The sequence below is a fragment of the Embiotoca jacksoni genome, unplaced genomic scaffold, assembly GCF_022577435.1.
Source record: "Embiotoca jacksoni isolate LCO1_2020_lvr unplaced genomic scaffold, fEmbJac1.0.p SCAF_2, whole genome shotgun sequence".
Classification (NCBI taxonomy): domain Eukaryota; kingdom Metazoa; phylum Chordata; class Actinopteri; family Embiotocidae; genus Embiotoca; species Embiotoca jacksoni.
The window spans coordinates 16,785,500-16,801,747 of NW_027185340.1; the positions used below are offsets into that span (position 1 = coordinate 16,785,500).

Here is a 16,248-nt window from a genome sequence, read left to right on the forward strand (position 1 = left end):
AAAAAAAGAGACTTTTCAAACCCTATCTAGGATTTCTCACATACATTACTCTGTCCTTAAAAATGCATATTGATCAAGACTTCAACACCAAGTGTCTGGAAAATTTGTATCAAACCAACTTCTCTGCTTGTGATGGTTCAACAAATTTGTATTTACCGTGATTTTGTGAGACCTGCAGCAAGGCTCCGCTTATGAATGATTGTTTTCATTAAGTCAGGGTAATCACCGTTGAAGATGGGATGGGCGAACCAGCCAATGAAGAACTGCAGAACAAAGTATAAGTTATAGTATTAGTTGACCTAGTCGTTTTTAACCTGCTGAAGATACCAGATAGGTGAGGTAACTCTGAAAAGCAGCTGAACTCCTGCACCCATCTGATCAATAAAACACCCAAATGTGGCAGACCCACTTCTGGTAAACACATCCATTTATGATATCTACCTGTAAGTAGCGCTTGGCTGCATCCACATCCTCCTGCTTATACGGGCTCCTTGGTTCCACCCAATCAGAATTGATGGTAATGGATGTGATGCCACCCTGCGTTGCTCGATACTTGTCATTGTACAGATGCCAAGCCTCAGCGTGGGCCTTGATCAGGTGCAATATACTGCTTACCCACAATGCCTGTAACATTTGAGATTACAAAAGACCACACAGAACATTTGTTGTTGTTGTTGTTGTTTAGAATGTGATCTAAAAATAAAAGCCTATTCGCTTATTCAATGACAATTGAGTAACCGCAAGTGAAATAAAAGTATTTATCAGTTACAGCAATTCTTATTTGAAGCTTTGACTAAATTGCATTAGTTTTTGTCAGGAAACTATAAGAGTTTCATACATATACTGATCAGTTATATCAATATCTATAAAGGATGAAGACTTTTAAAAATGCTCTGAAGTTTAAATGATAACATTTTTAATATCACCTTTTAAAACTGCTTTGTAATGTTTTCAGGGATGGCACTGTTCAGACTGAACATTCTCAATAACATTTGATCAGATTAACAGGAACATTTGTATAGACATTCATGTCCCGCTCATGTTCACTTTGGTAACACTTTCATATTTTTAATCTAATGTCATCATGAGGCCAAGTAGAGCTTTGAGCATGATGCTTTTAGTCATGTTGTTGTACAAAGTCTCTTTTTTTTCTATCTTTTTTTAAACTGAAAAGTCTCATTTTGTTTCCAAGAAAATTTGACTTGGTGAATTATATATATTTGAAACGGATAATATGCTGATCCATACAAAAAGACTTTTCCTATACAGGGAGTGATCAAAATTGGTCAAGGTAGAAAGCATCCAAGTATAATCCTGTTTGGTTACCTGGAGCAAAGGTACCATATTCATAGCCCACGTTGGCTACAAGGTAGGGTTCATTCAGAGTGATCCAGAGCTTTACTCTGCTTCCAAGTCGGCTGAATAACACATCAGTATACTCTCTGAATCTTTGGACAATGGTTTCATTCTCCCAGCCTCCCACTTCCTGTAGAGCTAAGGGAAGGTCCCAGTGGTACAAAGTAACCTGAAAAATAAAAGGGAGGACATTTTTTTACCTCAGTCATAAATTTGATACACTTTTTGAGGGTGATACAGATCGTATTTTATTTAGGCAATAATTTAATAATGACATACACTGCTAATACTACCACCAGGGATCATGTATAATAAAATCATACAAATATGAGCTATTGCTGGTTTGAAAATTTGGCATTTAATTAATAACAACAATCTACGTAGGGCTGAATATTTGCTGCTTCCAAAGCATCCAGTAATCTATGGTAGTACTTCAATCCAGCTTCATTGATGTGGTTGTAGGTGCCATCAGGAAGCACTCTGGGCCAGGACACGGAAAAGTGATGGTGGGAAACTTTCAACTTCTTTAGCACATCCTCGTCAATCTTGTTGTAGCTATCACATGCAGTATCGCCATTGTCGCTGTTGGCCACTCTTAAAGGAGTGTGGGCAAATTTGTCCCAGATACTCAGTCCCTTTCCATGGGCTCTCCAGCTTCCTTCAATCTGAAATTAAAGACGAGTAGTTATTACAGAACCAGACACAGTAAACATTCCCCCGAGCTCACCTCTTTTCCACCGTGGCAGTGTGAAGCGTTCTACCTTTGTTGAAAAGGGTGTGGCCTGTTATTGCCTACCTGGTAAGAGGCACTGGCCAGTTAAAAGTATTGGGAAAATGTCCATGAAGTACTTTTTCATCATCTGGTAATGGGAAAGTAAAAGTAATTGCTTTCATTAAAGTAATATGTAAAAGTATAAGAACATCCCATAAACTTAAAATATATTATGCATATGTCATTAATTATTATAAAATTCAATTAGTATCCTTGAATTTGTAATGCTTAAAATGACATGGTTGTAAAAAAAAAGTGTTGCCAGTTATCACATAAATACATTTCTGAATATGAATACTTAACATTACTTAGATAATCATATCGTATCAGGACTCATTGTCATTTTTACAATGCCGAAAAAAGTATTGATCAGAATTGTTCTTCTGCACGGTTTTCACTTTTGATTGATTATATACTTTACCTTTTAAGATTTTGGTATCAGACGGGAACTGCAGAGGAGAACAGCCATTGATGTCCACCTCATAAAAGACAATGGGTTTGTCTCCACATTTTCCCTATAAGAAAACAATTATTCAATACATGTAACAGAATACACACAGAAGAACAAAAAGGGCTTTCCATTTGATCATTTTTACAGCTCAAGGAGGTTAATTTGAATTTGAAATACATTGCAACCTACCATAACACGTTGCAGCTCTTCAGCCAGGTTTTGTCCAGTAGTGCAGTCATATTCAACTTTGATAGACAGAAAATCTAAATATTTCTGCAACACGGGCGAGTATATGTGCGTGAGTGTAGCTGGATGAAGAAGCACTGATGATCATCAAACAGCTATATGCATTAGGGAAATATCTCGACATAGTCATAACATGTTGCTGTACTGCAGATGAACACAATCCCTTCTTTTATTGTTTTAACGTTATGTGTGACTATGTCATCTTACCAGTAGTTGGGTGTCACAGATGATTGGGATTTGACTGGCCTTTACCCCAACAGATACTTGTCCATCTGCACAAATTTGAATTCAGTTATTAATTTACACTTTCCCCTTCATTGCCCCCGTCCTACTTATCATGACCTTTGGGACATGTGGTAAGCAGTTATTGAGACCATTATCTCATCAAGCACTGCCATAATTACTGTAGACTGTAGTGATATATGGGGACAACTACAGAATACGGTAAGAAAAACTCTCCCAAAAAATGATTACAAGCCAAAGTAACTCAAACTCCTGATGTAGTCATGCGGAATATCAATAAGTACTGTAATATATAATGTAAAAACAGACTTGAGAGGGCTTGTCTCTTATTTGTATGTTCAAAAAAATACAAGAAGCCCCATTCTCAATGCATCATCAATAAAATTCCTGTTTTTTTGTACTTTGATAAGAATTTAATAATTAATGCTAGAAAATTAACCACTTAAATCCTGCTGGGTAAACCCAGTGAGTGACCATTATATACAAGTGTGTCAAATCAACATTTTTGAGGATGTTTAATGTTTGAATTTAATGTTATTGGGCAGTCATAAAAAAAAAACATTTGCTCATTTTCAACACATCATTGCCCTGCAAAGCTTTAATTGTATATTATTGCCAGCCGATAAAGACATACTGTGCGGAAAGACTTGTGTTCATTTTAGGTGGAAATATGAGGAATGAAATATGGATAAATGGGGTTAAAACATTTTGCGTTTATATTATTGAAGCTCAGCAGGTATTGCAATAAAATATTGATCTCCTACCTCTCCCAGGAAACAGTTGGTGGTCGTGACGGTAGACGATGGCATGTGTATCAAGAGCGTTTCGTAGGTCAGCTTCCTTCCGCTCATCCAAGCTGGTCAGTGTCACCCAGGTCTTTGCCAGCTCTCCAAACTCTCCAAAAACAAACTCTGCATACTGCTTAAACATCTCTAGTAGCTCCTGACTCTCCCAGCCTCCGTACCTCGACCTCAGAGTGTCTGGTGCCATAGATTCCTGAAGGATGGCCAAAGGCTCAAGTTCCACCTCCAGCAGCTGTTTCAGCAGAGTCTGATAACAGCTAACCGCAGCCTGTTGTGGCTGGCTGGAGAGGCCCGTAGGAAAGAGCTGAGCCCATGATAGCGGCACTTTGAAGTGGGTCACCCTTCTGCTCCGGAGGTGCTCAAAGTACCGTTTAGAACCAGGAGGGAGGGGCTGACCGCAGTCAAAGTCGTCCAGCAATGTCCTTTCAGATGGTTGTCCATGGAGGCCCCTAACCTGTTCGTTGGTCATGGGACCTGCAAGAAACATGGCCTGATGTTGGTCGTCATGTTTCTGGCACATGCAGTCGTACGCACTTACCAGACACGACGACAGACTTATCCCCAATAACGACATGTTGTCTGAGTGTATGGGGAATCGAGTGAGCCGCAGCACGGTTAACCTTTTATAGTCATCCACTTTACAAGCTTGAACTTTCACACTGACCAGAGTTTGCTTCAATATGTGTTTACCAAGTCTGGTTGAGTGCTTCTGATAAAAGACAAAGGGTCAAACTGGAAGCAGAACAGATTTAAAGATGAAAGGTTGCACATTTCTGAGGAGAGCTTGAAGGAGGAACTGTTCAGTTCACAAAGTGTACGAGACTTTCAGCTGGTTATTGACAGTAATATATGTGTTCAGTATTTTTTGTTGTCTTAAGACTTGGATAAGGATCGCCAACGTGTAATTATACACGAATGGTGTTGAGGTGCAGGCCTTTTTGCATCATATAACTGCACAACAAATTACATAAGTTACACAATATTCAGAGCAGTGTTGGTGTAGAATAATAATTGTTGTGTTATTGAGGGCTTTACACATGCAACTATCACTTGTATGAGTCCAGAGTCTTTCTGACCATATCACAGATGCAATAAAATGCCATAACTTGCAATAATTGGATGCGATATCCATCTTAATTGTGTAATAATGCAATAGGAAGAAAACACTATTGCTTTAAAAGAGCTTGCCTTTCTCTGGGTATCATCAGTCCATTCTTTTCAAGCCACGATGAAGAGGCTGCTGCGGGTTGTGTGTCTGTGCATTTTGTGTCTGTATGGTTGTCGGAGCAGCGGCGCGAATGGACAGCAGGACTTCATGCTTCTTGCCGGCCCTCTGACAAAGCAGGGGGTCAGAGGCTCAGGCAGGGGGGTGAATGATGCCTTTGATTGCAGTCAGCCCGTACCTCCCGGTACTGAACGGTACTTTGAGGACCTCCGGAGCAGAGGGGTGACCCACTTCAAAGTGCCGCTGTCATGGGCTCAGCTCCTTCCTACAGGCGTCCCCAGCCAGCCCAGACGGGCTGCGGTTAGATGTTACCAGACTCTGCTGACACAGCTGCTGGAGGTGAACCTCAAGCCTCTGGTCATCCTTCATGATTCTACTATACCAGACGCCCTGAGATCAAAGTACGGAGGCTGGGAGAGCCTGGAGCTGGTACAGATGTTTCAGCAGTACGCAGACTTTGCTTTCCGGGAGTTTGCAGCACTGACGCACTCATGGGTGACGCTGAGTGACTTGGAGGATGTCTGGCTTGACGGGCAGCCCGCAGGGGCTCCCGGTATCCTCCGGCTCAACAAGAATATTTACCAGCTCTACCATCAACACTTCCCTGACAACGGTGAGTTAAACCAGGAGCACAGGCATGAAGTCATGACTGACCTTATTCATATTTACGGAAATGTGGTAATTTCTTACGTCTGTTTATTTGTTCAATTGAACTGGATGTTTTGTCATCTTTCTCAGTCACTGAAAATATCATTTGATAATGAATTTAGTTAACAACTTGCTTTGTTGTGTCTTAAGAAATCACCTGCAAAAAAGATGTACTTTATGACTAGCTGATACCGAAACCCTTCACCGCGTTATTTATTGTTCAGATTAGATGTGTAGATTATCGTGCCTATCTCAATAATCAATACGTGAGATCAATAAAACAATCTTGCGTGCATGACCTTGTACAGCAGTGCCCAATGGGCTTTTTTTTTTTTTTATTAAATTTTTTTGCTTGACATAGTAGGAACAGCGCACGTTACTGATATTACATTATGTTAAAAAAAATATTCATTGCTTCTCTATTCACAGGGAGACGTCTGTCAATGGGGTTGAGAACCAAAGATGCAACTTCTCTTTCACAGATTAAAGCTTCAGCAACAGTAAGTGCATCTTCCTTAATTTATATTTCATTTAGCTGTTGCTATTAAACCTAAAATGAAAATCCACCTGAAAGTAACAAATCAATATAAAGACATGGTAACTCATTTTCAACAATGTCATTTTGTCACACTTTTGAAGATGCTCTGTGTCTTAAACTATATCTCTATTAACAGAAGCAAAGTTTGTTGCTGGAGAACATTGGCAGAAAATATATTTCTTTCGTAGACCCCCGTATTAAAATTGCTTTCTACCCACATAAAGGGTTATGGCCGTGGGTCTGAATAGAACAAAACAACCCTTCATTTTTAAGACCTTTTGTGATGAACTGCCAGAGTGCTTTGGATCAATGCAGGGTGAAATGGATTTTTTTTTTTTTTTTTTTTTTTTTAAATAGAACACCTGATTTAAAATGTATAAATTATTCATTTGTTCTTGCAGAGGAAAAACAACTTGTTGGTATGATGCTCTCGCTATAAGTCCGGCAAACAAGTCTTTAAAAACGTAAAGAATTAAAAATACATGCAATTCGCATGGGATGTACTTATTTTCTCACTAGACTGTATGTATTTGTGCACATATGCGTCACAATACTAACTCCCAATGTCTTTCATTGCACATGTAGTTCATTTTTTCATTAAGAGACATGGGTGTGATCACGTGTGCTGTGCTGTATGTCCTTTATTCAATAGATGGATTTCTTGTCGGTGCACATTGAATATAACTGTGCCTTCTCATCAAACTTTGCAGAGGAGTTAAGGAGCCTACAGGTACATTATATATTAAAAGGGTTTGCTTTTAATTTTGCATTTCATATTTCACTTTGCTATCAAACTGCAGCTACATGTTTGTTATGTTATCTCCTAGATGTTGACTGGAAACTTCCCTGTCCTGATATACAAGATGACCGTCAGTGATTGTCCCCACAGTCAATACCAGCTTCTTGGAGATTTCCTACGTGGTATGTTATTTAAGATCACTCAATATTACTCAGTTATTTACAAATTTTCCACATCTAATTTTAGCAATGAATACTAACAACATGGAGAACTGAATATTTGTTTCTCTTTCATGTATTTTGAAGTTTACTGTATTATCTCCAGCGATCGTTCTTACCAGATTAGTATAGATTTATATAAAAAGTCTGCTTCTTTCTCTCTGAAACAGCAGAGCAAGTCTGCCCTTTAATAATTACGATTCATTTTGAATCAATAAAAGCCCCTGTGGTTATAATACCACTAAATACTATGTGCCATTAACATGCTGTGAACTCAATCTCAAACTGCAAATTTCTTTATGAATTTTCAAGGCAATGTTAAAACGATGACCAACACCATCTGAACCAATCTTCTGTGTTTTAATGAACAAACAGATTAGGAATGGCATCAAGAGTGTAAATTCAGTTTTAAAGTGCAATATCATAAACTTTTACAGTACAATAATCATAAAAATTGTGATTCTTGGGAGTGTTATCATATGGCAGTGACTAGTGTAAATTCTGCTTAGTAAGGACCAATAAAGTTTTACATGGAAAACCACGTGAATGCTGGATCACAGCCGCAGGACTTGCTTTTTATAATCTGTCCAGCTGTCAATATATATTTTATAACGAAAACGGTCATCACCGCTGTGTTAGGCAAGTTTCATAACTTGACTGATTTAATTAGATTTTTTTTTTTTTTTTTAATACAACCAGAAAAGTTTTAGTAAACACATCAGCTAAATCATTTACAACATTTTAAATAATAAAAAACAATATGCGTCATCTAATTTATGTCAGTCATTTAACTGTCTGTAACTTTGTCTTCAACTAATCACAGTCCTGCAGGAAAATGATCTGAATATTGTGGGATGTGACATGATGGACATGTTAGGCATCCAGGACATGCAAAAAGCTCTAGTCAGGTGAGAGATGAGTCACTAATTCATGTTTATTGCCAATGTTTTTCATGTTTACCTATGTTTTTTCATGTCCTTCTCTTTTCCAAAAGTCCAATGATTGCAGAGTACACCGGGATGAAAGGGTCCAGAAACAGTTTTCAGAATGTTTGGGAAAAGTTTGCGGCCGAGACCACCAGAGAACGAGATCTTTTCCTGAATGAATCCTTCCCTGATGGCTTCCAATGGGCCACCTCCAGTGAGTCCTTCAAGGTTGAAGGAGGCTGGTCAGAGGGTGGGAAGGGAGAGACCATTTGGGACCGTTTTGGTCATGATGATCTAGCCTTTGCAAATCAGACAGCTGACTTGGCTTGTGACAGTTACCACAAGGTGGACTATGATGTCTACCTGCTGCGAGGTCTTCATGTAAACACCTACCAGTTTTCCATCTCCTGGGCCCGTATTTTCCCTTCTGGCCACCGAGGCAGCCAATCAGAGAAAGGGGTTCTCTACTATGACGAGCTGATCAATGCTCTCATTGAATCTGGCATACAACCGGTTGCCACTCTCTACCACTGGGATCTGCCCCAGGCACTCCAGGATTACGGTGGATGGACCAACGCTTCCATTATTGAAGCCTTCAAGGACTATGCAGACTTCTGTTTCTCCAGGTTTGGGGACAGAGTCAAGACCTGGAACACATTCAGTAGCCCCTGGGTGGTGAGCCATGCTGGGTATGGTACTGGTGAGCATCCCCCTGGAGTAAAGGACTATGTGGTTTCTTCTTATCAGGTGACAGGAATGCTTTTACTATCACAAACTCATACACTGTTTCACTGTTGCTCTGGTACATTTACCGTATTTGTTTTTGCCTTTTCAGGTCACTCACAATATGATCAAATCCCATGCTGAGGCTTGGCATGTCTACAACGACAAGTACAGGAAGACCCAAGGAGGGAAAGTGGGCATTGCACTGAACTCTGACTGGGTTGAGCCCATGGACCCCTCCAGACCTGAACACATAGCAGCTGCAGATCGCTACATGCAGTTTATGCTGGGCTGGTTTGCACATCCCATATTTGTTGATGGAGATTATCCTGCAACACTCAAAACTCAGATTGAAAAGAAAAGTAAGGAGTGTCCCGACTCTGAGCCAGCAATACTCCCAGTTTTCACACCGAAAGAGCACCAGAGGATACATGGAACTGCTGACTTTTTGGGATTAAACCATTACACTTCCCGGTTGGTAAACCACAGAGATGGTGGCTGCACCCCTGGTCCTCAGGGGGTAGGTGACTTCCAGGCAGGTGTGGACCCCTCATGGCCCTCTACAGCCTCTGACTGGATCTATTCGACACCTTGGGGACTTAGAAGGCTTCTGAACTACATTTCCAAAGAATACTTGAATGCGGCCAAAGTACCTATCTACATAACTGGGAATGGGATGCCAACAAATTACAGTGGCGACAGCTTCAGTGACACCAGCAGAGTGGAGTACATGAGGAGTTACATCAATGAAGCCCTGAAAGGTAGAGTTTGGAATCTCTCTAATTAGAAACCACTTTTTAAACAGACCGGAAATAATTCCAACTTTGATGTGCTGTTTTCTTTGTTTATTTTGTAGCAATTTTCTTAGATGGAGTGGATGTGCAGCGATTCACAGTGCAGTCACTCATGGATGGGTTTGAGGGAAAACAAGGCTACAACCAAAGATTTGGTCTTCACTATGTCAACTTCGAAGATGCAGACAGGCCAAGAACCCCAAAGCAGTCTGCATATTTCTATTCCCAGATTATCAAGCAGAATGGTTTTGGTTCACACAAAGGTGACATTTTTAAAGGGGTTGAAATGCAACATAGTCGCCATTCAACTACATTATCACCCTCAGAGGTTCCATCTAAATCAAAGGTCATCTGGGAGAAATTCTCACACCAGTCAAACTTCCAGAGAAAAATGTACCACTATGGCACCTTCCCACAAGGCTTCGGCTGGGGAGTTTCATCTTCGGCTTACCAGACTGAAGGGGGCTGGAATGCTGATGGGAAAGGGCCCAGTGTTTGGGATAACTTCACTCAGAAACCTGGTAATATTCCTGCCAATGCTAATGGAGATGTAGCCTGTGACAGTTACCACAGACTTGATGAAGACCTCTACATGCTGCGAGCTCTGAGGGTGAAATCATTCAGATTCTCTTTGTCCTGGTCCCGGATCTTTCCTGATGGTAGGCGTACCTCCCTGAACCAGAAAGGTGTTGACTACTACAACAGATTCATTGATGGCCTCTTGGCCAATGATATCACTCCAATGGTGACACTTTATCATTGGGACCTCCCTGAAGCACTGCAAAACCTCGGTGGGTGGGAGATCGTAGACATGATTAATATTTTCAATGACTTTTGTGACTTCTGCTTTGACACCTTTGGCGACAGAGTGAAATTCTGGATGACCTTCAACCAGCCTCACACAATCGCATGGTCAGGATATGGACTTGGCCAGATCCCACCGAATGTTAAGAATCCAGGAACTGCACCATACCGAGTTGCACACAACCTGATAAAAGCTCACGCCATGGCCTACCATACATATGACGACAAGTATCGCAAATCCCAAGGTGGTCTAGTATCCATAGCCCTCAATGCTGATTGGGTCGAACCCAAAGACGTCAACGCTCCCCGTGAAGTGGTGGCCGCTGACCGCGCGCTGCAGTTCCAACTGGGTTGGTTTGCACACCCCATTTTCAAGAACGGTGACTATCCTGATGCAATGAAGTGGCAAGTTGGAAACAAAAGTGAACTCCAAGGTCTTTCAGAGTCAAGACTACCTTCCTTCACTGAAGAAGAAAAGAACCTCATCAAGGGAACTGCTGACATGTTCTGTGTGAATCATTACACTACAAAGATAGTAAGCCACGCTACAGCTCGGCTTAGCCCTCAGTCTTATGAATATGACGGGGACTTGTCAGAAGCAGAGGACGTTGATTCACCAACTACGGCCATCAGTAAACAAAGAGCTGTAGCATGGGGCTTGAGAAGACTCCTTAACTGGATCAAGGAAGAGTATGGAGATCCAGAGATCTACATTACTGAGAATGGAGTAGCTACAGAATCCAAGACAACTTGGGATGACTCTGCCAGGGTATTTTATTACAAGTCCTATATTGACGAGGCTCTCAAAGGTGCACTGATATAAACACATTTTGCAAGATCCATTTGATAATTATCGCAACAACAAAGTGTCTTGATCACTCATTTGTGTGTGTGTGTCTATGTCTGTCTGTTTTCATTTCAATAACAGCCTATGAAGTAGACAGCGTGAAGGTGAGAGGATACATAGCGACATCACTTATGGATTCTTTTGAGTGGCTTAATGGCTACAAAGTTGGATTTGGGCTGCACCATGTCGACTTCACCAACCCAAACCGGCCGAGAACACCCAAGTACTCGGCTCATTTCTACCACCAAGTCATAAAGGACAACGGTTTCCCCACACCAGATGATGAGAAGATGCTTTATGGGCATTTCCGAAAAGATTTCATTTGGAGCACCGCAACGGCTTCATACCAGGTAACGCTTTAGCTAGCCTGGGGTCAGGGAATTGCACTCGCTTACTGTGGTTTTCATCTGTTGAAATAATTGTTTAACCTTTTATTGTTTCCAGATTGAAGGGGGATGGAGGGCAGATGGAAAAGGTCTCAGCATCTGGGACAAGTTCGCTCACACTCCTCTCCGAGTGTTCAATGACGACGATGGGGACATAGCCTGCGACAGTTACAATAAAGTCGATGAGGACGTTGCGATTTTGAAGCAACTCAAGGTGACTCATTATCGTTTCTCCATATCCTGGCCGAGGGTGCTTCCCGACGGCACCACCAAACACGTTAATGAAGCTGGACTCAACTATTACCACAGACTGGTGGACGCACTGCTTGCTGCAAACATCCAGCCTCATGTACGAGGGATTCTTTTTCTAGCATCTCAGAAAACCAGTATTTGTAATGGAAATGTTATGAATTCAGTCAACTTTAGCTGTTTCTCCTTTGTTGTCAGATCACTCTGTACCACTGGGACCTTCCACAAGCCCTGCAGGATGCTGGTGGCTGGGAGGACGAGACAATTGTTGTCAAATTCAGGGATTATGCTGACCTGATCTTTAGCCGTCTTGGCCACAAAGTCAAATTTTGGATCACCATTAATGAGCCGTACAATATAGCCAACATAGGCCACGGCTATGGAGCAGCTGCCCCAGGTATGCTTTATAAAAGACTTTGCATCTGAAACTCTACATCACCCAAACAGTTTTTTTGCAAACCAGTTCTTGACCAAGTCTTCACCCATATAGCATGTAGACCAAAAATGACTCCATCTGTGTGTCCAGGGATCAGTTTCCGACCAGGCACTCTGCCCTACATTGTGGGTCACAACCTGCTAAAAGCTCATGCCGAAGCCTGGCACCTCTATAATGACAAGTACCGGGCCGAGCAGAAAGGAATTATCTCCATCACCATCAACTCCGACTGGTCAGAACCCAGAAATCCCTACAAGCAGGAGGACATTGATGCTGCAAGACGTGTGGTGCAGGTACACCAAATCCTTCTAGATTTTACCATCAACCTTTACGGCAGTAGTTTCCAATACCAGTTGTGTTTATCTTTGTGCAGTTCTACATTGGCTGGTTTGCCCACCCCGTATTTAATGGCGACTACAGCGACATGATGAAGACGATCATTAAAGAGCGAAGCCTTGCTGCTGGACTGACAAAATCTCGGTATTATAAAAAAAAAACAATATTTACACCTGAAAGAGAAATAACATTAGTTACCTCTGATTTTATAAGTCTCTAGTTTATAGTTGTTGTGGGTTTTTTTTTTAAACCAACTGCAAGGGTTGATTTTTAACTGACACGCAAGGTATAACCTTTGCTGTATTTCACATTTCCTAAGTTAAAATCGATATCACTTGAATTTTTCCAGGCTGCCTGAATTTACTCCAGAGCAGATCAAGAGAATTAAGGGCACCTATGATTATTTTGGGTTCAACCATTACACCACTGTCCTGGCATTCCCCGTTGGCTACGGAAACCTTCAGCACTATGATGCAGACAGGTAAGTACTAACATCAGAAAAAGAAATATTCTCTTGATTTACTTTAAGAGCAAATGAAATAGCCTGTTTTTATTGAGCAACATCACCCTCATAATTGTATTTTAAACAACTGAAAACATTTTGACCTTTATTTGAGCTTCAAAATCGAACTAATGTGACCTTCACAGGGGAGCAGGGACAATTGCAGATCGGACCTGGCTGGATTCAGGTTCTTCCTGGCTGAAGGTTTCGCCATTTGGATTCCGTAAAATACTGAACTTTATAAAGGAGGAGTACGGAAATCCTCCGATTATCATCACAGAGAATGGCATCTCAGAGCGCGGGTCTATTGACCTAAATGATGTTCACAGGAGCTACTACTATGAAAAATACATCAACCAGCTGTTGAAAGGTATTAAAGCACTTTCGTGGAACACAATGAGGACAGGCGGGGAGAGACGAAGTTATAGAAACGCTTTAACAATTTCTTATGTGAAGGAAGATGTAAAATAGTTTGCGATTTAAAAAAAAAAAAAAAAAAAAAAAAAAAATTCTAAACCAAGAAAGTGGATTTTAAGAATATAGAACAAGAATTTATTGTGTGAATTTGCAATTTTTATCAATTTTCTTTTCTCCCCCTAGCTTACTCGCTAGATAATGTGGATGTCCGCGGTTACACAGCTTGGTCTCTGATGGACAACCTCGAGTGGGCCACCGGTTTCTCAGAGAGATTCGGCCTTTTCTACGTCAATCATTCGGACCCTAAGCTTCCTCGAGTGGCCAAGGCCTCGGTTTCTAGCTACTCCACCATCATAACCTGCAACGGATTCCCCGACCCTGCTTTAGGACCCAATGACTGCTTGGACCCTGTGACTGAAGGTGAATTGACACAGAATTGCTCAGATACCTTTTTCTGACTGATGAAGTGCTAAATTGTAGATTCAAAGTTTAAAAAATTTAAAAAATATATATATACTGTAAGTATTTCAAAAGCGCTTTTGTAAGGATCATTAATTAACAGGTAATATTCTTTTTGGTAATCAAACAAGGCATAGTGAGGGACAGAGTGTAAACCGGTGAGCTATGAAGGTACTTACAGGTGGATGTTCAGGGCCAGGTTAGCTGATTCCAGCCTTCATGCTAAACCAGGAGAGGCGAATGAGCACATTTTTCCCAAAATTTGTAATTATGTGATGTAAAAAAAAATATATATATATTTATAATTTTTGTCATCAAACGGTTTGAAAATAATATGACTATTTTTGTGCTCTTTTCAACAGTAACTCCTGCGCCAATCACTGACAACCCTGTGAGGTTCCTGGGAATGAAGCTGTCCACCACTGAAGCCGAGACAGGACTCGTCACCACATTTGCTCTACTGATTGTTGTAGCACTGGGAGCTATTTGTTTATCCGTTTTCTTCTTAAAGAGAACAAAATTGTCAAAGAAATAGATGCCTGTTGAATTTACAAACATGAAGAAATTCTCATTCCAAGCAAGCTGGAAGACTTCCAACGTAAACATAATTTAATTGCGGGCTAAAAAAAAAAAAAAAAATCCAACTTCAAACCCTTGAACAGACTCGTTCAACATTTTTTTTAAAAATTAAAAAAAATTGTATTGCTGTTCTCAAGGCTCAATTTAGGGTTGACAAATCCACCATGTGATGTTTTTTTATTTGATTGACTATTCATACATTCTTGAAATACTTTTGTAAATTCCGTCAAATCTTTTAATAGCGGTAGCTCTTCCTGTATTCTGGAAAATAAAAGACAAGTCGTTGTCATGTAAAAGTGTTGACTATTTTCTAGTTACATCAGCAACCTTTCACTTTAATCTTGCCCTATAACAAAACTTTTCCAACCACACGTCTACCCCATTTGACATTATATAAAACATTACCGTGTGAAAATATGTTTCCGGGTCTATTTCAGAAAAAAATATTTCATAACTTGCTATCAAATGTCAGCATCTTTTCACGCCATCGCACACACTGCAGCACAAAGTATTCAGAGTTCATGACCGCTGTCATGTTCCTTTGGACAATGACGAGCATTATCAAGACACTTTATCCTCAAGCATTTAATGGGCATCATCTGCTTTATATAATGAAACGGCAGATGTTGCGTCACACGTGGCGAAGTGGTTTGTGACTTGCAAAAGTCCATCGTCTTTTGTGCCATTTTGTGTTAATGACTACCAGTTTCTGAATGAATTTGATCTTACAACGTAAAGACGGGTTGAAATCCGAGTCGTTTAAAATTAAATTACGTGGCCTCTCGAACCTTGCGGCTCTGTCTCCAGAAGCTCCTGTTTAAACTTGAGCGGTGGTTGGGCATTATTACTGTTGTGAAAAGGGTCTGTAGGAATCTCCTAAAGCCACTAGAGGTCGCTGTAGGATTTGACTGAACCTTCGTCACACCTGGAAGGAGATTCGGACTTTCTTGCTGTAAACCTTTCACCATAAATTATTCTATGAAGAAAAAAAACTATTATAGCGTCTAACAACAATGTGTAATCGCATTCAAAGGTGCCATGTTTGAAGCCGTGAAGAAGGTTCTGGCTTGAAGGTGAATTTAATGCAATTGTTTAGGCTGCTGACCGAGTTTCTCAGCTATGGCGTCTACATTACCGTTGTGTTTTAGTCACCTGAGGCTCTAAGCAACAGATGTTAAAACATAAATCATTCATGGGAATAGTTAGAATATCTGACATTTTATATTTGTGGATATACTGTATACATTTATAAATGCTTGCAATAACCCTCGGTACAAATTCACGGCTTGTGGTTTCACTGCTATTTCTGAGCTCTTCCTGAACAGCGTGCAGCGGCAACAGCCATATTTTGAAACCGGTTCAGCTAAACTGGTATACGAGGATGAGATGTCGAGCGACACGGCAACAACCCATCTGAAGGGTTTGTAAAATGATGCAGTTTGTTTCCGGTCCAGAATATAGATTTTCAGTTTAACTTTCTCCAAAAACAAGAAGAAATCTAAAGTAAGTATTCTCTTATTAGGTGGAGTCGGATGACTAATGAGGAAAAAA

At 40.7% G+C, this 16,248-nt stretch overlaps 1 protein-coding gene across 1 annotated transcript; it reads left to right on the plus strand.

The window, feature by feature from the left end:
• The first annotated feature begins 5,099 nt into the window (after positions 1 to 5,099).
• Positions 5,100 to 14,654, plus strand: LOC138201367 (lactase/phlorizin hydrolase). Its single transcript, XM_069154788.1, has 17 exons — positions 5,100 to 5,709; positions 6,174 to 6,244; positions 6,935 to 7,012; positions 7,110 to 7,203; positions 8,063 to 8,147; positions 8,234 to 8,912; positions 9,001 to 9,649; positions 9,745 to 11,295; positions 11,415 to 11,683; positions 11,778 to 12,068; positions 12,167 to 12,365; positions 12,495 to 12,697; positions 12,778 to 12,884; positions 13,090 to 13,221; positions 13,389 to 13,612; positions 13,843 to 14,079; positions 14,481 to 14,654. Exons 1-17 carry the CDS (start codon positions 5,100 to 5,102, stop codon positions 14,651 to 14,653), a joined length of 5,652 nt encoding a protein of 1,883 aa, XP_069010889.1. The 3' UTR covers position 14,654.
• Positions 14,655 to 16,248: the final 1,594 nt, after the last annotated feature.

Bases quoted from the DNA above. Each gene is read 5' to 3' on its own strand.
- LOC138201367 (XM_069154788.1), top strand. From the start codon at position 5,100: ATGAAGAGGCTGCTGCGGGTTGTGTGTCTGTGCATTTTGTGTCTGTAT. The intron at 9,650-9,744 runs GTAGAGTTTGGA...TTTATTTTGTAG, and splicing joins CATCAATGAAGCCCTGAAAG to CAATTTTCTTAGATGGAGTG. The intron at 12,698-12,777 runs GTACACCAAATC...ATCTTTGTGCAG, and splicing joins CTGCAAGACGTGTGGTGCAG to TTCTACATTGGCTGGTTTGC.